We start from the raw sequence: 24266 nt of genomic DNA on the forward strand, positions 1-24266 counted from the left end.
ATCAGAGGAGAAGACTGTGTTTGAATTTTGGATATTACATACACAAACTGTGTTGATCTAAGGAACTTTATTAAGTTGAATTCAATACATTCAGAAATGGCTTCATCCCATGACACCAGTGTTGTAGCTGTTTCATTTGTCTTAATTTTGATGGTTATTTTTGTTTAAGAAACAATTTTCTTTTGTCACATTTTCTGTGTAATAAATAATTTGTTTTCAGGAAATTTGATTATGATTCTGGAACAAGCCTAACATGAGAAGACTTCCTTGGTCTTTTTTTATGTTTCAGTCTTTTTTACATTGGCCGTAAAGTTTAGTGGACTGTTTCTAGTACCACTTAAAATGCCTCATGGTATAACACCTCATTGCCAAATTATCATTTCAGTCAGTCTGAACTGAAATGATGTCGGTAATGTAGAACAGATAACAGGCGGTAATTACGATCTGCTCACTGCATTAATGCTTTGGTCGGTAGCTATTGATATTTATGTTTAGAAAGCACTAATGCAAATTATGATACCTGGATGTGTAATCCTGCTTTTAGTTCTGATTTGGAATTCCACATATTCTCCAAAGAAGGGAGCAAAATCATTTGGCTCTTAGTAAGAAATTTTTTTTCAAAAATGCTTGTTTTGTTCAAGTGTAGCTCAAACTAGAAGAGACATGATTAGAAGATAAAATATTCTAGTTCTCTGTTCATTGATAGAATGCCAATTTATATGACTTTCTATGTTTCCTTCTAAATGCCACCTTAATCAAAGAGCTGAAAAGGAAGCTGATAATCATTTGTTGTTTTTCAGATTATATATAGATCCTGAATAAGGAAATCGTTACTATTGAAACTATTTTTATGCAAGTTATTAAATCCTATTGATTTAAAATTTGGAATTACTTTGATTTGTTCTAAAAGCTGATGAATCCATTCTTATTTGCCTTCTTGAACCTTGTCCAGAACTAGATGTTATACAGGGTTTCATATTTGGCAGAAAATTTAAATCCTAAATACAGTTCATCTGTATAAATATTTATACTTGTTAAAAAAATTGTGTTAATTTTACAAGTTAGCAAGCACTGCAAAATGTGGTTAACGTCCAAATTATTTAAATCAATCTGGCAGATTTTCAGGTTTTAATAATGTTTTTTTTAAAACTGAATTTTAGAAGTCCACACTAACAGACTGACAATAAAATGATAACTTTAAATTAGAATGTTTTGAGAAGAGGGAGAAATCAAGGCTGCTGGAGACTTATTTCTGAAATTTCATTACAGTTTAGACTTTCAAAGTGCTAACTTAATCCTTCAAGAAATTTCAGTTGCAGGTAGAAGAGACTGTTTCTCAAAACTCTGAGTTTAGTGACTTATAAGTGGTAAATAGTGTTACCTTTGGAAACCCAGAAATGATTTAATGGTTTTTCTATTTTAATCTTTACAGATCTGGAGGTTGTTTTTATTGAATTCAGTATGGAAACTTGATGTTTCCAAATGGCCAGAAAATTCCTAATAGAAAAAACAAAACAACAAAACAAAACAAACACGCAAAAATGCAGCTGTTTACACTTTCCCCCCACCTCCTTAAGCTAGCCCTTGCCTTATTGTAGATGTCTTGGAAAAGGTATGAAAAGATGATAGTAATGAGCCTAACCTCTAACAAACTGTTATTTAAAAGCTTTTGCCCAAGGTCATGGAGCTATGGGGTGAAAAAAGGTGTGTAATAATGTTGCCAGGAGTCTGAAAGCCCTTGTTAGAAAACAGTGGTTTAAGTTAAAGATGGGCACAGTGTATCCCATCTGCTTTTCCTGACAGACTTTCCAAGTCAGGTGTTTCCTTAGTTCAGCTCTAACCCCCAAAAACTTCTCAAGAGAAGTTTCTGAACTGCTGAATAAACATTCTGCTAGAATTCTCACGTCTCACTTAAGGGATTCATGCTAGTACTGGAAGCAATAATTACCTGCGTCTTGAGAATGTTTTCATTTTCTTTAATAGCAGGTTAATCTTTGTTCCTTCCTTAACTAGTCAAATACCTCAAATATTCCTTTTTGCTGCTTTGTAGGTGTCTTAAGATCTAATGACTCCAGTACTCTACTAAGCAAGAAAATGAAATTTTTGAAAAACCTGCCAGCGAAATGCTTTTCAATACTATTTTAGGAGTATGTACCAGAATTAGGGGCCACTTTTATACTCTTCTGAATCATCATGCAAGATAATTCCCATTAGATGAACTGAGGTTTTAATTATCTTTTATGCATTTCATTGTTTGTTCGTGTAGTCGAGCCTCGCTGATCACCATAATCCTTAAGGAAACTGGTTGTACTCACAACTCCTATGAATAATTAAAAAACCAAGCTTTTTGTTCATGGAAACAAGTATCCACAGTGCCAAGATACCGTCACTACAGTAACATGCACATTAAATATCTGCACTCACGTAGTATTTATAGATATTAATAATTGCATAAGTAAATACTAAAATAACATATTTAAATTTGCAGAGGTCAAGCACTCAAAATGCAGAGAGAAGAAATCATCTTGCCAGCACTGCACTCATTACTTACCTTCTGATTTGTGGGTTGAAATTAGGCACGGAGAGCATAGTGTCCAAGGCATAAACTAGTTCTGAATGACCAGATTCAGACCTGTAAGACTTTGATGTTTCAGTACCTGTGAGACATTGTACAGCGTAGCAGAGGGTTCGGAGGGGCAGCTGAGCTTGTTTCACATTCTAGGAAATGGTATCAGAGGTCTGTGAGACAAAGAACATGCAAAGAACAGTGTAATGTTTCTGCAGGTCTCTAGCAACATGTCTAGATCACAGATGAAGTCTGAGATAATTGTAGAGATGCAATGCTGCAGTCCCATTAAACACAAGGCTGTCCTCCAAGCTGTCGCAATTGCATACTGTTAGCTTATCAACCAAAGTATGTGCTTTCTAACTCCTCCACACAAGGTGAGGATTCTGTAGACGATCTCTTTGGTACGACTGCTGCTTGTTCCAAAGCTGCTTTTTCCAGTATGCTGCAAAACCAAAGGTCTGACACAGAGAAGGGATAGAAACCTGTGATGGAAGATAAAATACTGATCCTGACCCTGACGCAGAATGCTACACTTTTGGTACTCTGGCCTGGAACGTGTTCATGTGCTCTGTTTGCACTGGTACTTGTACAATGAATAATATCTTAAGAGCTGTGGAGATCTGATCTGCACTATTGTATTGGGGGATAGTATATAGACCTGGTCATCACAGGGAGCTTCAGGAAAGACTTCAGCAAATTTGGTTGGGAAGTCGTTTAGTTGTTAAATAGTCGTAGAAATATATATATTTCTGTTAAGCTTGTATGAACTGCAAATTTCTGCAGAGTTTATATATTGGCCAAATCTGAGTGGGTTTTTGTGAGGGTGATGGCAGATGTGTCCTATATAGTCTAGCTACTCCCATTAAATTTCAAATCATTGCTCAAAAATCTCAAGCTTTCCAAAGAGAGGGTTGCCAACATATTTTGACCTTGAATAATCTATTTTTCTGTAGCTTTGTTTTAAGAAATAGTTGTGCAGCTTTAGTAGAAACTTTACAGGTCTAGGCAGGTGGTACTAAAGGTGGCAGAAATATACGTGGCAAAGCTGTATTCAGTGCTTAGTTTTAGCAAAGTTGCAAGATCTTGAAAATATGTTGCTGGGAAATACTAGGTAATCTTTATAGATAGTAATTTAAGCTTCCCTATAAAGCCCCTGGTATTTCTGGAAATTCTTCTCTGGAAAGAATGTGAAGATATGACTTCTTGGAAGTAGTTGTTTTGGGTTTTTTTGTTCGGTTTGGTTTTTTGTGTGTGTTTTTGTTGTTATTTTGGGTTTTTTGGGTTTTGTTTGTTTGTTTTGTGTATGTGTGTTTGTTTTAAAGATTATTATGGTTGCACAAGATAATACAGGCTCCATTTTGCCTGTTTTGGTATCAGTAGCATAAACAAAGAGTTAACAGTGTAACCAACCCCACTGCCCAAATCCCTACTTAAAGAAAACTAAAATTTTAAAAAGTGTGTTATGAAAAAGAGTTCTCATTTGTACGTATTCCTTATTTGCCATAGAGCCTGTCTTCTAACTGTGAAATGTATTTCTGGTACCATTCATAATCACTGAAGGGCTAACAAGAAATCCTGTGAATGTTTAGAAATCCTAATGGTGGCGATTCCGGCTGTTTTCTTACTTTTTTTTTCAGCCTGCATCTAAAAGGTTTGTTCACAACTGTGGCAAATTTCCTATAAGGAAAGCTGTTTTATGAGCAAGGAATTATTTTTGTTTCTAATGATGCAAACAACACCATGCACTATGATGAGATATATATGTATTTTATTTTTTTCCTCCCCCTGAAAGGGGTAAGTAGACTTTTTGGTAGCTTTTTTCTAGTCTTGTTACCAAATAAGATTCAAGTACATGGTTTTGCGCAATGAGTTTTCAGTAGGGCTTTGTCTTACGCTGGAGGTTCTCCTGTGGTACTTGTAATATGTGGAGGGAGGAATTTTCAGTGTTGGCCTCAGGCAATCGAAGTGGAGGCGCTGGGTTCAACCATCAGCTTCACTGTGGATAAAGTAGGACTGAGCACCTTCTAAAATCTAATGATTACTTGTGATGAGTGATTTGTAATGACTGAAACACCTTGTTGGTTTGTCCAAGTGAAATTTTACTCTATTGTATGACTACCAGTCCTAGTTTAGCAAACCGGTTTACAGTGTAAGAAAACCTGCTTATTGTTTGGTTTTCAGGCCATAAAAGTTAAGGTTTGGGAAGGTATCCTTGCACTTCATCTAGTTGGAGAATACTTCGAAGACAAACTTAGAGAGCAGCTGTAAAATTGAAAGGGATAATTGAAAGAATATTATAAAACAGTGTCAGTAAGTTAATGGGGAGCTAGTAAGAATGCAAAGGAGAAGGAATTTTGCTGAACTGTAAAGAATGAGAATAGCAGAAAACCCGAAGAACCTGTAGCTATTAGTGTGGGTTTAGAGGTGTCAATTGAACAAAGATGGTGTAATCAAGTATAGGTAGTGATATGTTTAGCAGAGTATACAGAGATCTTTGAAACATTGGAACTGATACAATTTTTTTTATACTGACTCTGTATTCAAATGCATACCACTGTTAGTAAATACACTGCGTCTTTTGTAGACGGTGGACATTCACAAAGAGAAAGTTGCTAGAAGAGAAATTGGTATCTTGACTACAAACAAAAACACCTCAAGAACTCACAAAATCATTGCACCAGCTAACTTGGAGCGACCAGTTCGCTACATCAGGAAACCTATTGATTATACAATTCTAGATGATATTGGACATGGAGTGAAGGTAGGTGATATTGTTAAAACAGCCAAACTGCAAATACATTGTCTTTGTATATTTTCAAAATAACCTGCTGCTTTTCATGGTACTATACCAGTTTCTCCTTACCTGGCCAGTGTGTCTATAAATGTAAGAGGAGTCCTTGCCCATTCCTGTTCCCTTGCCCCGATGTTTCTAAACTTTGCAAACCCAATGAATCTTACTGCTGAGGATATTCGGGACTGTGAGTCTCACCTTTTAAAATGCTTCTGAATATCTGCTTGTGTGATGCTGCAACTGTTGTTTGACTCAGTTGCCACGGATATACCTGGGGGCTGAAAGGCCAATGACCATCACTTTCCTGCCTGAATTAGCACCACAAAGTATGACCCAGCTGTAATTGCTGCTGGTTTACTTTGAAGCTCAACCGAATAAAGGGTTTGCATAAAGGAGTATTACATGCTCCCTTTTCTTCTTTCTGTCAGTCAGTTGTACCTGTATCGTGTGATGTGCTGTGTTAAAGTGAGGTCTCTACAGCTTCTGTGCCATAAGGAGTTTCAGAATGGGAATATTGCTGCCAGGCTCAAAGCCAGCTGGTTCTCCCTTTCAGACTAGGAAAAAAGGAGGAATTTCAGGGCAAAGATCAGACTGAGACACAACTGGTGGCTGTTTTAAGCAAGTGTTAGATCAGTGTGCACAACAGCAGTAATATCATGTGTGAGATTAGATAGGCATTTTTTAAAAGCATGTCCTGAATGTAAACACAGTCTCAGCAGGTCTGAGCTCATTGTTAACTCGTGCTGCCAGGAAAACAAATACGGAAATGAGAACACTGACAGTATTAAAGTTCCAGGAGAAGAAAGGTAAATAACACAAAGCAATGTCATTTTTACATGACAAACTAACAAATCTGTGAACTTGTTAAGTAGCAGTAAGGTAAGATGCTTCTTCCAGTCAAAGTGCACCAGAATTTCTTTTGCTTGACACCTAACTAGATTAGGTTATAGATGTTGTTAAAATGACAATAGCTTGTTTAACCAAACTCTTAAAATTAAAATTCTGAATATTCCTATTTGAATATCTTTTCCAAGCAATTTTATTCAAGGCCTTCTCAACATCCTGTTTGTTAATGGAAAATATTTTTTCCGCATTTCTTACCAAAGGAGTCAACCTCAGTTTGTAACCCTAAACAGATTTTAAAAAGACAAGTGATTCTTTAAGCTTGATTTGGAAAACTAAACTAAGCAAAAAAAGACTCAGCATTAATAGCTATAGATTTGACCAGTAAATTAGTACCAGTCTACTGCCAATTCTTATAAATTTTGAATTTATGCAGGTCAGCAGAACTCCTTCTGGATATGGATGGAGCATATTAACCTGTAGGATTACTGTTGCTAATATTTTAATGATCACTTTTGTTTTAATGAAATTATTTTAGAACTCATTAAAGAATAGTTTGTAATTGCTCTGTAGCAGAATCTTATTTAGCACTGGCTCTAAACCATTATAATTCCTGTCCCACTTACCTCAATGTAGCAGAATCATACTCACGGTGATGCAATGAATTACGTTCTTCTGAAAGAACATAGTTCATCAAATGGATGATGACTCAAATGTGTATTTACATCCATTTGTTATGCTCGTGATATGCTTGAAACATGTTACAAATGATATTTACCATGTACTCGATTTATCTAGAATATGAGTAAGTATTGTGTACTTGTGAAACAGTAAGCAGAGAACTTGAAATCATACTATCCTTAACACTAAGATCCATAGATCTGTTCCAATGAGGTTAATCCTGTGTTCAGCACAGAAGAATGAAGCATTCTTGCTGATGAGAAAGTGGCCAGTTGTGCTTATGAACCTGTTCTGTTTGAGTAACTACAGATTAGTTTACTAGATCTCCTGCTGGAGAGCAAAGAAAAAAAGAAAAGGGGTAGGAGCTTTCAATTTCCCTATTTATAGCTCTTTATTGTTTGAGCTGTGCCACTTTTGCCTTCAAATAGCATTAAAGTTCCAGATATCATCAGGGTGCCTGAGTTTGCATTCTTTGTCCTTCTTCTACTTTTTCTGCTATAGGGCTTCCCCTTTAGTACTTGAACCCAGAGTTATGCATTGTCAAGGCAATCAAAGAGTTAATGCAGCGAGCATTCAGTGCAACCCCTGAGAGAGATGGCAAACTGGACAGAGAATGATACAGGATTAAAACGGAGTGTCCTTGGCCAAGAAATCCCGTGTGCCATGTTGAGAGAAGTAGTTTAGGCACTTGAGCACCTGTTCGTTCCATTCAGAAATGTGAAGCATCAGTGGATATCATCTTAAGGAAAAGGTGCTCTACAATACGGTTTCTTAATAGGTGAGAATTTAAGTGCCACTATATCACTCCAGCAGTCCCTCCTCATCTTCCTTCCCTGAAGCTACAATGCTGCAAAAATTTTTCAAATGTTTCCTGAGTTACCAAGTCTTCAGATCTGTTCATCCCTCCCAAGAGTTCTTCAGTCAAGAAGACGAAAAAAACCCTGTCCACTCTGGCCAGTAGTACAGGGGGACCTGGTTTCCCAGCATTGCTGTGTGAAGCAGAGACCATTTTGGTTAGTAGGTGCGTGGAACTTTAAACTCAAAGACAGGTGATTTTCTAGTAAATCAGGATATGTTTCTTTTTTAATACTTTCGGGTCTATTTTTGATTTAAATGAATGAAACAGAGTAGTCACTCTGGAGTCACACAGTTGAGATTCTGCGTATTTACTGTTCGGTGTTACAAAAGGTATAAGAAATGTGATAACGCGTTTAGATTAGCTGAACTGAAAACAGATCAAACAATATTCAAATGGAAGGACTAGTATATTTGAAAAAATATTATGAGGAAAGAAGGTATATGGTATTTTGCCAATAAGATGTAGGACTTAATGTAAAAAAGGCTTTAAAATAAGATTTCACTGTTGGTTAATGTCTTAAGACATAGTTTAGAAAATACAGATATGTGGTGCAGTATCCATATAAAGTGCTCTACTTCTTACACGACGTCATGATTTGCTCTTGATCTTTGTTCAAGAGATATCTCATGGCATCAGGTTAAGAGTTAATTAACAGCACTGTCTAGGAAAGAACTTGTATTAGCTTAATATTCTAGAGGCTTCTGTTTCAGCTAGTCGTAAATGTGCTAATACACGTAGCAGTTTTAATGAACTCAGGGTATTGATAAGGCTACTCTTTGACAGCTCAAATAAATTAATCTCTGAAGTTAATCCATCTAGATCTCATGTTCCACTCTAAAAGAAGCTGACTTTTTGTTAGCTCTCTAAGAACTTGAGTAAACACTGTACAAGCATTTGAGCATTAATTTAAAGGTGTTAATGTAAAGGCTTTGTTATCAATGTATGTTAAAAGTTTCAGCTTGAAAATCTTCTGTTCATGACACATTCTGCCTTAATCACTCTTTCTATGATCTACTGATACATTATTTTGTTAATGCTGAAAGCTTAACTTTTTTCTTTCTTTTTCCTTTCTCTTCATATCCTGAAGTTCCAACTAACCTTTCAATGCTTTTTTTCCTTACCTCTTTTATTTGCTCCATTTATGCATTAAGTGGTTGCTTAGATTTAAGGTAAGAAACCCCAGGGCTGGATTTCCATTCTTATTCTTCTGAGACTATTACACACGGGGAGATGATTAATATGAATGTTACTGATTGTTTAAAAAAACGCCTGCTCTCCCTCCTGTGTATCAGACCTTCCGTTGAATGATTTCATTGCAGATAAACATTTTGTGATATGAATTGATGTATTTATGTAACAAAGCTGAAACAGTTCATTTTAAAAGTTTTGTGGCAAAATATCGACTGCCTTCAGCACATCTACCAGATCATTTCCAAGGGAAAAATGTTGTGCTAACCTTGTGTAGACAAAAAGATATGGTGAATAGCTAGTGGCTGAATGAGCCTCCCCCTGTGTAATAGTCTTTTTATCCTATATGCGGTGTAAGTTATTATTTAATTGAGATGAACGTTTCAGTGTGAGATTGCTCAGATAATGGGCTCCAAAGGTGTGTAACAAATTCAAATCTGTATGTTGTTTTTTAAAGTTGCAGTATCCTTAATTTTTTTCAGAAACTGCTAGTGCTATTTAAATACTGAGAGGCACTCATATGGAAATTGTCACAAATTTGATAGTTGTGTAAAATATTTAATAACCCTTAAACAACAAGCTAAGTGGTTTATTTAGTCAAATATTAAAAGAATAGTGCATCAAAGAACTCAGACTGAAGCAGGTCAAATTCTCAAGGATGTTGAAGAGGTTTAAATGTTAGTAGCCTTAGTGGCTGCAGAAGTAGCAAGATAAATCATAAAATAAATTAGACAAGCACTTAAATGAAGTTATATGATACTATGTTGGAGTTCATAGCACATTAATTGATAGTTATACCCTTTGTTGAGTATTATGAGATCATCATCCTCCTGAAGTGCAACTGGCTTGGGGCAAGAGGGTACGAAAGTTTTTTTTAGTAGCAGCCGCCACAGTTTAAAAGAGAGAACTGTATCTTAGAACATAGAATACTAATATGTAGTATGGGTATATTAATTAAATGAAGTTCCAAGTTGATGTGGAATATTTTTAATGACTAAGTATTTTCTGTGGCTGGAAAAATCTAACAGGAAATCGTGCACATTCCTGAAAAGATTGCCTGTAAAACCAGGTATTACTGTGGTTGTCCCAATGATGTCCCTATGACATTGGCCAGGTGATACTTTCATTAAGGTATTGAAGTGTATGTAGCACATCTGATCACAATGGAAAATGTTTCATAAGTGAGAGATTTCTCACATGTCATTTGAAATTTATTTCTGTATGACTGTGTGATGTACAGTATTTCAAGTCACATAGTGTTTAAATGCTTTTTATTTGAGAATTGCAAAATATTTCTCCTTCCTGACACTGTCTGCACACACATATGCCTTATTCTGGGCGCTGTTCATATCGGATGATGGTTTTCTAAGTGATCTTAAAAGCATAACTTGCAAACTCAGTTTTCTTTGTTGCTTTCTGCAGTTGCAGTTATAGACAAGTAATGGCCATCTTAAAAAATATATAAAATTGTGTAATTATAGATTATGTGTCAACTGCCAATATCTGTGGACCATCTGTAGCAGTGACTAAGAGTCTCTTCAGTTTTTCAGATTTTTTTTTTTCTATTTATAGGTTTGGAATGAAAAGAACTTTTTGTTAGAACGCCAGTTAAAGTATTTCTTTATTTTACTAGAGTGAACCCGATCAGAAATTCAGTATGGGAAATCACAATGTGTCAGTCAAAAAAAGAAAGAAAAAAAGGCAGAAGTCAGCGCAGCACCTCTCAGTGGTCCTAAGTTATTCATTAAGTCTCACTCTAGTCACCGTGCATCAGCCTGAAAGAAGAAAACTAAAAGGCGGCTACTAATTCTAGTTCTGTGTGAATAGTTTAGTTTACTTACAAGAGGCTGGGTATGAAGTTTTTAGCCTGCGTTTATTTTTCATGGCTGCAAAGAAACCTTAGCCTCAGCTAAGGCGAACTGACTGTAGCAGAGCTAACTGTGCCCGTGTCTAGGTAGCTTGAATTTAAATTTTAAACAGATTTTGAAGAAAATTCCAATTCCAAGTCAGAGGGGTATCTGTACCATCTCCTGTCAGAAAATCAATTGAAAATGACAATGTTTAAACCTTTTTGTATTTACCAGACTTGGTCCTTCAATTACTTTATGTAGGTGGATGTGGTAAAAACAAGTAAACTTGCTGAAGCTGCTACTTGCGGTGATTTGCCAAGACAGGATCGAAATTTAGACATTTCACTTCCATATCTACTGGTTAATCAACTAGACAAACATGGTTTAATTGGACATGCAGCGTAAGTATTTGAGTGACTGAAAGGAATTTACTTTGAGACAGCAGGTGATGGGCCAAGAATCTGCTCAGGCTCTGTTGTAGCGTTACCCAGATGAAGGCAGGCGTGGAGCAGGAGCTTGCATTCAGCGCTAGCTTGGGTTTGCTGAAGAAGGCTGGGTAGCTGCTTCAAGTTTCTGAATATCATCCATGGAGCGTCACTGATGGGCCACTTTTTTTTCTTATTAGAGTTTGGGCAAAATATGATTCTTTTGACATCCTGAAAGTTCTAGAAAATCCAGTTTGACTATAAAGCACCACATAAAAATGTCTGGGCTGAGTCCAACTTTGGCTTTAGAAAGTATTTCCTCCTGAGGTGTGATTGTGTGGAACATCTGGTATTCAGAATTTTTGGAAAAAAAAAATCCCACCTTTTTTTGGTAATTGAACTGACAATGAGAATGTTCCTCAGAAGAGTAAAAATGTGGATTGAAGTCTTTGTTGCAGGTGGGTGTCTTACAGCTGCGAAAATACACAGTGCATCGGTGCAAATAGTGTTTGCACGTCTGATGACCGGCTCCTTTATCTGACCAACTGTGTATTCCTGCACTTCTCATCCAGAGAAGTATTTTACTCATGAAAACATTCCCAAGAATTGAGTTGAGTGAACTGTAGGATTTCTCAGTTTCAACCTGTTTCACTACAAATTGCTTATACAGTGGAGTGCTAAAAAAGCTCAATCTGCTTATTTTGTTTATGTAGTTTCTCTCAGCAAAACTTCAAATTCCAGCTCCAGCGCTGACAGAGTTACAGCTTCGGTAGAAGATGATTTCTTCTGTAGTGCAGGTGCTTGATAATTCACATATAAAAAGCTTCTGCAAGGCATCCAGTAAAAGAAAAAAAAAATCCAAGATCTCCCTAGAATTATTTGGTGTTCCACCATGTAATTTCAGTTGGTGATGTTTTGTACTATTTTGCTTCCGTGGGAAGAGGCAAATAAAAGAATTGGAAAAATCCCTGCGTGCGTTCTGCATAGAGCCTGTGCATGACTTGGCTCTTCCCAGGGTTAGCTTCCTGCTCTCAGAACAGGCAGCTGTTGGAGTTTTGTCTGATCTTTGTGTCCAAATCATTACTGCCCCTCTTTTTTTTTTTTTTTTTTTTTTTTTCTTTTGGTTAGCTGTTTTGGCAGGTGTGAGCAAAGGCAGAGATACTCCTTTGTGTTTCTGGTTGCAGGCTCTGTTTTGCCACACAGTTTCCTAAAAGAATTTTCAAACTCTGAACTGCAAACCAGGCCCAGCTTGTGGGGTCCTGCAGTCAAAGAAACTGCCAGCAGCCAGATGCATTGCTCTGCTTTCACCCTCTAATTAAAACCAGTTGCATCTGGATAGTTCCAGCTGTGTGGAGATAGGGGAAAGGTCATGAAAACAGTTCAACTTCTGGCAAATTCCGACTTACTCCAGAAAATGGATTCTTGAAACTCGACAGCAGATGCTGATGTGACCTTAAGTTCTAGGGGTTGCTTCAGATTGTAGATGTTTGTAAGAGGGATGTGTGTGTGGATGAGGATTTGGATTTGTGCATGGAAACTATCTTTACAACCATATGTGCAAAATGGAAAAGACAGTAAAGTTTTGCAAGGGGAGACATAAATGGCTTTCCTTTTTTTCTTTTTTCTTTTTTTTTTATTTCCCTCCCTGTCCTAGTGGAAGTCATCATAGAAGGGGACAGTTGGAAATGTTACAATGTTTGTGTCTCAACTGAAGTTGCAACTTGTATAGTTTCGAATTTTTTTTTTTTTCCCTGCATGCAGTCTGTAACCTTTTTTAGTGTCATCCATGGTATTATTTCCACAGATCTGTCCATTTTGATGGGAACTATTGGAATAATTTTATATTCTTCATTTCTGTTCTGTGATTATTTGGCCATAAGTCCAAGGGGCAGTTACTCAGATCGGGTTGTTTAACTTAGAGTAGCTAATATTAAACCATCAATCCTGTCAGACTTGAAGACAGCCCTGTAAACTTTATTACTTGCTCTTTCAATATTTCAGTTTCAAATGTTGAAAGGTCATTTCAAAGAGCCTGAACCTAAGCTTACTGTCAGTGCATTTCCCCATCTTTCAGTTTAGTCTTATTTAAGAATGGCTGCTTTGTGACAAAAGTTTTGTTGGCTAAAAAAGGATCAGTTTTTCTTTGGCCATTTTTTTTTTAAAGCTTTCTTCCCATCCGGTGTCAAGGGTGTGTTTATTCGCAGTGTATAGAAAAAATAGCTTTTTCGTGGTTAAATAGATAGAATTTATGTTAAATGTAAAGCGATAGCTGGTGGTTACGTCATCTGGTAAGAAACAATAGTGTAGTCAGTTAAAACGCCTAAATGGGCTGTTCAGGGGCACACAGGTTGGTGTGAGTTTGCTCATCTAAAGACACCCAAACCCCTGCCCTACTGGGCTTAATGGGCTGTTTGAAATATAGCAAGTGACAGTGCAGCAAGTGTTTAAGGTGGCAGTTTTTGTTTGTTTGTGGTTTTTTTAGACAAATCAAGTAGGTCGGTGAGTGAAACACATGTGTTTAATGAAAGAGGAAATAGAAGGGGTGCTGCAACTTTAAAAAAAATTAAGATTTTGTGCTATTTCTTAATATTCCGTGTATAGAATAAAATATACTTCATTTTACACTTTCCCTCTTCCCTTCAAGTAGTTGTAGTTCAGTGCTTACCTCGTCCCTCACTTGAATTAACTTTAGATTTCTTGTTGCTTAGAGTTGGCTTAAAGGACTTTGTAATGCTGTGCAAAATAATATTGTCTTAAATAGACATTACAAGGTACTCTTGAATGACTAAATCCCTAAATCCAAACATCTGGTTTTGAATCTGACAAAAAACCCCTTCCAACACTTGGTTTTCTTTTCCTCCCAGCAGATCGAAAATGTGATAGCACTGGGATTATTTAGAGCTGGGGAATCAAGTTTCGGTGGATTAGAATACTGAATGTATTACTCTCTATGCTGTTCACAACGTTTTTCAATTCACAAATCTAAACATTGACAGGCTTTTAAGCGAGTTGTACAGTCGAATTTTAAAAGAGTAATTTGCCTTTAATTATGTTTGCAAATACTCTTACTGCCTTGATCAATGTGCCTTCTTTACATGAGAGGTGGAGGCAGTAGGCAAGACTTACAGAAACACTGTGAAATTGAGGATGACAGGAAGAGAAAAAGGGACAGAACATGCTTACTGAGGATCGTTGAATATCTCTGTGTCTCAGCAGTAGTTTGAGCATTCACAAATCAAAGCTGTTTAACAGAGACCTGTCAGAAGACAGTGTCATGATTCCTGTAAGGTGCCTGCACGGAGAGAGTTACGCTTGGTTGACCGTACACAGATAAGCAAAGTGCTGACATTGGTAACAAGTGCTTATGATTCCTACGCTGATCAATCAGTCAGGAATGCAGATGACTTCTTTAAAAGAAATTAAATTATTTTTATATTACAGTTACCTTGTTAATATTTTAACCTGAAAGAGGAGGAGGGGACAACTGCAATTACATCACATCACTGCTAAATTTCATTCCATTTCTTTATCAGTTCTTAGAGATTAAATTGCTACAGATTTGGTGGGGGGAAAAGTACATCTGTGTATTTTTCTCTATGTAGGTTTCTCACTATGTTTATATATATACATAAATAATATTTACAATAAATATTATCATACTGTGAAAACATTAAAACATTAACGGATCATATTTGAAGATTACTTTGACTTCTCCATATTTATATGAATTACATTAAATCGTGGCCTATTAGATAAACCTTAGTATTTTTGAAGAGTATTCAAAAATATTTTTGCAAATTTAGCACTCTAGTGCAATCTGAAATAATTGCCTTTATCTCAAGAGATGACTGGGAGGTTTAACCAAGTTAGACATAGTGTCTGTATTGTCAGTGATTAATCTTTATGTGAAAGCCGAAAGGCAAATTCACTTTTTGTTTATACAATTTTTAAAACCCCTGTGTAATAAAGAGTCCTTTGAGCGCAACTCTTGACTTCTAGCAGAGTGGAAATTGCCTATAAAATGCATGGCCTCTCAATTTTTTTGTTTGTTTAAAACTTCCCCTCCTTAAGAGTGAATTGCTGAAGGCACCTCAGCATCTGTCCCAAGCAGCTGGGCTGAGCGAAGGCTGTTCTTCTCCCCGTTCTGTCCTGCAGGTCAGCACACAGAATATGAAGATGGGTGGGCTGCCTCGTACAACACCACCCACCCAGAAGCCACCAAGTCCACCCATGTCAGGAAAAGGAACCATTGGGTATGTGCAGTTACTGAACGTGTAAACAGCGTTGGGGAACAGAAGGGGAAAAAGGGGAGATTTTCTTTTTCTGTAGTGTGGAGTTTTGTAGTGGTTTTTTTTGTTTGTTTTAACCATTTGCAAAGGTCAGGAGTTGTTACTTCCACGTCCTCTTAATACTGATCGTGTCTTTAATATGTATCAGTTAGCACGTTTTTGCCAGAAGTCAGTGAACATCCTCAGCCTTTCCCAACAGGAATGTTTCTATCATTGCAGAACACTTGCAACAACATGCTTTAGAGTAAAAACTCATTAACTGTGTGGCTTTAATAGGTGGTGCTAAACAACTGGAAAATTAATATGTGACACTGTTCATTATTTGTGCTGTGTGTGATAAAAGGACTTTCCTATTAAGTCTATGAACTTGTCTTTGACCTTAGGAAAATGTGGTATTATCTTGATTTGCTTCTGAAATGTGCCTGTCGTTGTGTAGGCGTCACTCTCCCTATCGTACGTTGGAGCCAGTACGTCCTCCGGTGGTCCCCAACGACTACGTGCCTAGTCCAACACGCAATATGGCTCCATCTCAGCAGAGCCCTGTTAGAACAGCTTCTGTGAACCAGAGGAATCGCACGTACAGGTATTCAGTGTAGTCCTCTACAAAGTGGGGTTAGTATTGGATAAGCATATGGACAAAAAATGCTATGAGAAATATCAAATCCGCTCACACCTCTCAGTGAAGCTTGCTAATTCATTATATGGACTGGGAACATCACTTGGCATCATGAGAATGCACTCAAATTAAACCAGAGTAGTGAATCATGTTAAGATTCTGCACTTAATCCTCTGGTCACCTTAATTTTAGTGCTACCACTTGGTTACAGTGCTTAATGAATTACTACAATTATGACATCTTTCAAGTAGGTAGATTGTGATATTATTTTATGAAATGCTTAGAAAACTGGGAAAAGACTTCGTACACAACTTGACTCCTGTATGTTGAAGGACTACATAGTACGCTTATATTTTGCATTTTTGTTTGAACAGCCTTTGATGTTTATAGATTGAGTAGCTGAAAAAGCGTTGTATTTTGAGGATACTGGTACTTCAAACAGAATACAGGTTCTGCAAAAGGCTAGCCTTTTCTCTAGGATAAAAGGAATTTCGTGATGTGACAGGTTTAAATACTTCCCCTGAAATCTTTACTTTTTAAACATCATAAGTACTTGGGGAAGGCTAAACCAGATGGATTTAAAATATAAGAAAATCTGACTTTACTGTCTTACAATGTCTAGATTTCAGTAGTCTCATATGAAAGCATATAAATCAGAGTCTAAACAGTCTATGCATTTTATAAGTTATAGGGAAAAGGTGAGTATTTGCTCAGCGGGGAGTTAACAGTATTGGAGTGACATGCTCTGGAACAAGGTTCTGGAAGTGGTTCATTTTTGGTCATGTTCACTAAGACTAACTGAAAAACCCATTGTGTTGTAGACAAAGTGAAGGGTCTTAGGAAAACTAAGCTTTATATAAGTTTGTATCATCCTTGTTTCTTTTCTCTTGTTCCCTGTTACTTTTCTGAATTAGTAAAATGCTGTATGAGGGATCTTAGGTTTCAGCCTGCACAGCAGCGTGTTCATACCGGTGTTGTTGTGGTTCCTTGCAGCAGCAGTGGCAGTAGCGGAGGGAGCCACCCGAGCAGTCGGAGCAGCAGTCGAGAGAACAGTGGCAGTGGAAGTGTGGGTGTTCCTATTGCTGTTCCCACACCATCTCCTCCCAGTGTCTATCCAGGTAAATGCAAACATGCTGTTCATCTTTCTGATTCAGCGTTAACCTTAAGCGTTTACAAGTCTCCTAAACACAGTGCTGAAGAAACCCCAAGAGAAGTCTTAAAGTTCATTATCCAGAAACATGCAAGCCTCGAAAATTGCTTGCTATTGATAGTATGAGTTTGAATCAAGTAGTATCTTTTCAGGGAGTGTCTGATGTGCTCTAGTGCTTCTTTTAGAAGAATTGGTTTATCAGAATGTTTTGCCTGGCTGGCTGCATGTGACTAGGCAGGACACGGCACCTTTTTCAGTGGGCTGGGGAAACTTCTCCCTTATCCTTTTAAGCAAATAAATTTTTTTTTCATGGGCTGTTCATGCAGATATGTAGAAGCATGCTTTTAGAAAATTAGATGAAATAAGAGGCAGGCACAGAGTAAATCTTTAGTACATTAATGCAAACCTAACTTGATTTGTCACAAAAAAACACTTGTTTGATGTAATTGCCCCAGGCATGCCAGAGCTAAGAAGGGGTATTAGTACTCCTTTTTCCTTTGCTCAGCCCTTTCAGTGAAGAAGACCATATAGCTGGCTTACAATGATATGTTTCTGAACCAAAGAACTGGAAATTTCTGGCTTTTCTCTTCTGTTTGTTTTCTGATTTGTACAAAAGCTAAAGACAAGTAATGGCTTTCAGTGAAAAATTCTGGATTGTTCCCTTCAGACCTGGGAAGAAGAAGTGGATTTGCTTGACCCTAATTTACTGTCTACGTAGGAGCGCGTCTTTCTTTAGCAGCTCCATTTTTCTCTCATTTCCTCGTGCATTCTCAAATACTATGCATCTAATAAATAGCTAACACTGAATACTCAAAGGCTGTCTCTGATCCTTGCTAACAGATCTCCTTATTAACTCCACCTCTTCCTCCTCTCTTCACGTAGCCCCAGCTGGCTCGGCTGGCACTTCTCCCCTTCCTGCTACCTCTGCTCCTGCCCCCGCTCCTCCTGCTCCTGCCCCTTCCTGCGCTGCCCCAGACGCTGCGGCTGCTGCTGCGGGAGCGCAGCCCCTTGCTGATGGCTTCACCTCTCCAACTCCCCCCGCCGCTTCCTCCACACCCTCTGCAGGTGAGTGTCTGCTCCAGCTGCTGGGCAGGTGAGCCCAGACGCAGCCACCATCCGAGGCTTTGCACAGGCACTTCAGGAGCAGTGGGGCTCTTTAATTTATTTTAAATATACCTAGGAAAGATCTGGCAATACCCAACTATAAAGTCATGGTTACAGTAGACAATTCAAGGTGTGCTACTTTTGCAAACAGCAATAATGTAATTTTCTAATTTTATAATTTTTACATTGATAAAATTATTTATTATATTATCATTTTATTGCGATGTGGATACTGAGATCTCATAGAATAATTGTGTTTGTGGGGAACCAGCCCTGATAGTTCTGAGTCTGATTATTCCCTTTCAGTAACAGAGTAAAAAAAGTGCATCCAGCAAAGTATAATCTATGTGACTTGTCTCACCAATGCTTTCAAATGACAACTCTCCTTTCAATGAACTGATAAAAGGGGCAATTTTTGTGTGTTCAATGTCAGGTAATATACAAGTTTTTATTATGTGGAATAGTACTAAAGCATTTTGTATTATTAGGTGGTACTTATGGCGTATATTGCAACTTGCCTTTTTTTAATGCTTATAAAATCCCCCTACATTTTTCCTTTTCCCCTGTGCTGAAGTTGCAGCATATAGTGCTTATTAACCCTGATATTGTTGTGTCAGCTTTTGCTGAGGAGTTACACCTGCATTGTAAAGATCTCCTGTAGACAGCCACATTCATACATAGTTATCTACATGTGTCATTACTTTTCATTATAGTGGAGGCTGATCACAAGGGTGTGGATTGGTTTATGTGTTTATTTGTGTTGGTCTCTCAGTAAGAATTCCATTGCATGCCAGCAGCATTCTTGAAATCGTGTTTAGTTTAAGGTGCTGTGGTTTGTATAAAATTAGAAAATACTTACACGAGAATCCATGACTATGATTAGAAGCTTCAACTGTGATGACTTTTGATATCAGAAGAGGATCCTGATGTCCAAACTACTTTCCTATTTAGAAGATAAGCCTGTGTTACATGGGCCCTCAATCAGTTTTCCATTTTTAATGCGCTGTCAGTACACCAGTTCTTAAGCCATATTGCTTCTTTCTTTTTGACAAGTCAAAATCAAGAAGAGATTAGTATTTTAATGGCTATAATTTGCATTCACAATTCCATAAGAGAAATTTCAGGTTACTTAATATTTTTAATATCTCTTTTAATATCCCTGGCGCTATTAGTGAGGTTGCTAGCATGGCTTCTCTGAAATAAAATATTTGAAGAGACTGGATAGTTTCTGAGGTTGTAGTTTTTGGTCTTTAAGGATCTGTTATCTCGGGTTCTTCTCTCCCTTCTCTCCAATAACCGCTAATTTCTACCAATGCTTTAAGTAACAGAGAGATGGGGAGATAGACACATTGGAAAGATGCATCAGGGAAAACGTAAAAATGCCTGTATACGAGGTGGATTGCTGCTTAACTGTTCTTCCTTATCTGTAAAAGTGCATTTTTTGAGATGTACATATCTGCACAAAGCAGGAAGAATGTGAATCTCTAGTTCATGCATTTGCTTTTAGAAGCACGTAACACAGCAAGCAACTTGAATTTTATTTACTGACCTAGTGTGAAGTTTTGCGAAGCAGTCAAAACGTAGTGGAGAACAATGCAGATTTTTTTAAAATTGCACATTCATTTGTTCTTTTTCCTCATTTACTTCCCTGCATGCACATCTCCTCAACCACAGTGCCGTTCCCTTCTTCCCGTCTTTTCTTCAAAGCTCAAATTTACTTCTAGCACAAAAGATGGAGTAGGAATAGTTAGGGAGGGTAGTAACCTGTATAGGTGTAACAAATCCAGTTTACTGTCAACTGTTATATACAGTATATAAGCTAGAAAACTTTATGTGACCACAGAAGATAACTTAATGGTCTTGCTTGGATTCAGCATCAATTACTCTAATACAGGAAATTATTAAAATGGAGAACAAGTTTTTAAGGAGTTGTTTCAATTGGCAGCTCCCTGAAAAAGGGTCTTGGAGTATGATTTCATTTATTGCATCCTTCAAGCAGTTTCTAACATGCTCTCCTCCCCAGATGATTCTCTGCATATTTCCTAAGCAGCACTAAGTATTGTGGTTCTCAGATGTAGAAGGCAATAACTTTGAATCGTGGAAAGGGCATATAGTTAGTTTCTACGTTTGTGTTGCTGAATTGCTGGACTGTGAAGTGTTATTTTTTTCAGGTTTATAAATAACTAAATTTGCGAGAAGTTATTATAATACATTATAAAATGGATGACTGGGAATTACTTTCTTTCATTTTAAAGCTTTGTAGCTTAGACACTTTATTATTTCCTACTGGCTTTTGTGAGCAGTGTTGAGTAGAGGCACCTGGGAGAGCTGGTTTTGTGTTGCTGTTGAGACATCCAGAATCCTGCCAGTCTGGCAGCTGAACGGGCTGACCGCTCCTAGGATGCAGACTGTCTTAAAAACAAAACCAGAATCCTTTCACAGCCTTTGAATCTCGAATGCAGATATCAAAAAGGCAGGCATCACTCTTCCCTTTGCTAATACAATTCTCTTTCTAACCTAGGTCACCCAGTTCAGTTCTACAGCATGAACAGACCTGCGTCTCGACACACCCCCCCAACAATAGGGGGATCTTTGCCATATCGGCGTCCTCCTTCGATCACATCACAGACAAGCCTTCAGAACCAGATGAATGGAGGGCTGTTTTATAACCAGAACCCAGGTAAGAAAGTTTTTCTGCTCTTTTGAATTCAACGCAGTGCTGAATGGCTTCAGATCTCTGAAATCTTACGTTCTGTCCCCATTCTAGATCTTGCAGTTAGTCTCAGGTAACTTCCAGTATACTGCTGGTGCCTGTGCCAAAGCTGCAGTCCAAGTACAGAGTGTTCAGCTTCTGTCATGGCAAGCAGCTTAAAACAATATTGGCTTTGTTGGCACCTAGGTTACTTTTGACCTCACAGTCCCTATTAGACAAGCCTTCGTCCTTCACTACACCATGTGCAGTAGGATGAGGTGCTAACAACGAGTGGCATGTGTCATGTGTCAGGCAGAACGCAGTAGCTTTTTATCGAGGGAGTCCTTTTCCCTGTGCTTCTGATGCGACATGGGGGTTTTGATACCAGAGTAGGGGGGGCTTTCTTTTTTGACAAAGCCACAGAAAGATGCAGGGGACATACTGAAAGTTCCCGGTCAAGGAAATGCCCTATTACTAGCAAGATTGAATGTCAGCTTGCAAGCACTACAGTGCATTTGTGTTTCGTTGTTGGTGTGGTGGTGGTATTTGGTGTGTTTTGTTTTTTTTTTTCATTGAGCACTAAACTTGCAATGAGGTCAAATGCTGCAATCCGCATTGAAGGGATGTGATCAGGTTCAAATATTATTGCTTGTGAGTTACCCTGCAGAGAAGTGTGTGTTTAACTTGAGAAGGAAACGGATGGTCCTGCTGGGGACAGGGGGTGGAGGAGGTTATATGACTAAATCGCAGCCCAGTTGCCTGAAATATGTGCTATTTGTTAAGCACATTATGTGCATATTGGAGACTGAAGAGGAATAGGCAAGCAGGAAAGGGTAATAGCAATAAAAGAAACCTTTCAGGATTACCTTTGCCTTAAGGAGGATTTTCAGTATATCCAGGGAGTTTCTGACAACTGCTGTGTATTTCTGCTTTAGCAAAGGGATAATTTGCCGCAAGCTGCCATTGCATTGTTAATAGGTAATCACAGAGGATGCCAAATAGACTTTAAATGTTACATAACCACAATTCAGTCTGTGTCGCTAAAAAGAAGATAGTGATTATGGTGATTAGTCACTTGAGCTGTACATCACAAAACTTCAATTATACTGGCATACTTGATACAGCATAAATGAGCAGTTGTAGTAAGAGACTTTTTTAATATACCTAACAGAATACAGAATTTCTTAGCTTTGCAGATATACTAGTGCTTTTTTGGCCCATACCTTGAAAGAAGAGGATTCTCAAGCATAATGCATAATAGATGAAAACCCTCAGAACAGAGGGGCTGTTGTGTCAGGGTTAGTGGGGACAGGACAGGGGCCACAATTGCTTCTCAGCGTTCCCGAAGAGAGGGAGAAAACACAAACGTAAGAGGTGAAAAAGAGACCTTACAACAGCAGAGGAGTGTGCCAGCTATGGCTTGTTCTTCTTTGCAGGCTGTTTGGCAATAAAACAGTACTGTTTTTTCCGCTTCTATTTTTTAGTATGTTGGCATCGTGGTTTTTGTTTATTCAGTACACAGGAAAATGAAAGACTTGCCTTGCCCTATTCTTTTGAAAGCCACTTCTAAGATAATATAATTTCTCCACTTCATGGTGAGACCTTTTTAATGACTGAAAAGAAAATATTAAGAAATGCAGACCCTAAATGATCTCAGCATGTGTCTGTCCCAAGGCAACTCTTGTCAGCCATGCCACCTAACAAGTGTTCTGACTTTGCAGCCTTAGATACCAGTATCTAAGTTTATTTTTCTACATGGAAAGCCTCATTATTTCTTTCGAAGAAATATACATAACACAGGAACAAAGGACACTGAAGGGTCCCAGGAAACTGAAGTTGGTCTCATATCATAGATTGGAATTGTATGAATCCATATGATGTTGAATAGAGGAAACATTTGAAACTGAACACTTCTATAGCATATATAATTAAAAAGGCAGCGACTTCATAGTTGCACAAGAATGCTGAACTCATGAATATTACTGCATTTCAGTAAGACTTCGCATTCAAGTTCCCTTTCCCTGCTCTGAAAAAATGCAAACCCAAATATTTTTCCAGCTACTGTGGTTACACTTGGAGGAATAAATACTCCTAGAGATCACATTATTCAAGGCAGAGGAGCTGTAATTAGAGATGTGTTTCAGTTTTTCTCAAGAAATATAAATTCAATGGTGAGATAAAGGAGCTTGCTTTATATGTAGGTACAAAGATATTTCTACAACAGAAAGGATGGTTGCTCTGTTGTTGGGTTTTTGTGTGTTTGGAGTGTGTGGTTGTGAAAGGAACGTGAATGTGATCGACAGAAGAAATTCAAACCACGTCAGATAATTGTTACTGAAATAAGCAAACAGAACAAATTTTGAGACATGAATTTTAAATACCCTGGAGTTCTTCTCATTTGCTATGATGATGTGAATCAAGTCGGAAAAATACTACATCATACCTGGCAGCTTTCTTACCGGCTCTAGAATTAGTCTGAAATTAATTTAGTTCTGTTCTGCAAGCTAAATAAATGTATTGGCACATGAAGTGTAGACCTTTTTGCCTCGTTCTTTTGGACATGACTAAATGTTCTTGTGTGCCACTACTAACAAGAAGATTATTTAGTTGTGCTTTTTGTGAGGTGTGCTTTCTGAAAAATAATCTTGCAACTTGCTTAAAGAATGTTATTGCATCACTCTTGCAAAGTAATACTAAAACTAGATAAAACTAGTTAACTACATTTTTTAACTTAACTAGATAACTGAAACTTTTATTCCTGGCTTAAACCACAGTTCAGTGTTATAATATTTGCAACTGGCTGATGGTATATTTTTAAAATTTGAATTCATATGTATTGTATGAAGACAGTTGTTGTGGTACCAGTAAAAGGGCTGTTCATAGTTCAGTGTAGTGGTCTGTGAAATCAGGTGGGAAGGAGACGCGGCAGCACATCTGGAACAAAGGCAGCACATCTGGAATAGGCCCTGTTGTTCGGCAGCACCACAGTGCGCTTCGTTCTACCAATAAGCTCAGAAGTCCTGTGTCTTCCACATACACCCAGTTCTCAAAGGTGTCTGTTTCTGTTTCACCTAAAATAACTGCCTCACTTGATGGGGGTTTTTTTGGCCTATGTTTTGGAGAAAACTGGTTGTGTCCATTTTCATTACTAAGGATTTGTGGATGCTGTTACTGAAGTCACCTCTATAAATATAAATTTGATGTGAGAA

General features: G+C 37.8%; 1 protein-coding gene across 7 annotated transcripts in view; it reads left to right on the forward strand.

Annotated features, from left to right (window-relative positions):
* Window positions 1–24266, forward strand: part of ABI2 (abl interactor 2) — a 61040-nt gene that overhangs the window by 27267 nt on the left and 9507 nt on the right. For 2 of the 7 annotated variants that reach the window (XM_065638290.1, XM_065638292.1), the window contains exons 3-7: window positions 5154–5330; window positions 15362–15459; window positions 15932–16078; window positions 17105–17229; window positions 20887–21045. In XM_065638290.1, coding sequence (XP_065494362.1) covers window positions 5154–5330; window positions 15362–15459; window positions 15932–16078; window positions 17105–17229; window positions 20887–21045 — 706 coding nt within the window. The remainder of the gene's footprint in view (window positions 1–5153; window positions 5331–15361; window positions 15460–15931; window positions 16079–17104; window positions 17230–20886; window positions 21046–24266) is intronic. The other 5 variants (XM_065638291.1, XM_065638293.1, XM_065638294.1 and 2 more) reach the window with 3 other exon arrangements.

This window comes from Caloenas nicobarica, chromosome 6 (assembly GCF_036013445.1).
Source record: "Caloenas nicobarica isolate bCalNic1 chromosome 6, bCalNic1.hap1, whole genome shotgun sequence".
NCBI classification, from domain to species: domain Eukaryota; kingdom Metazoa; phylum Chordata; class Aves; order Columbiformes; family Columbidae; genus Caloenas; species Caloenas nicobarica.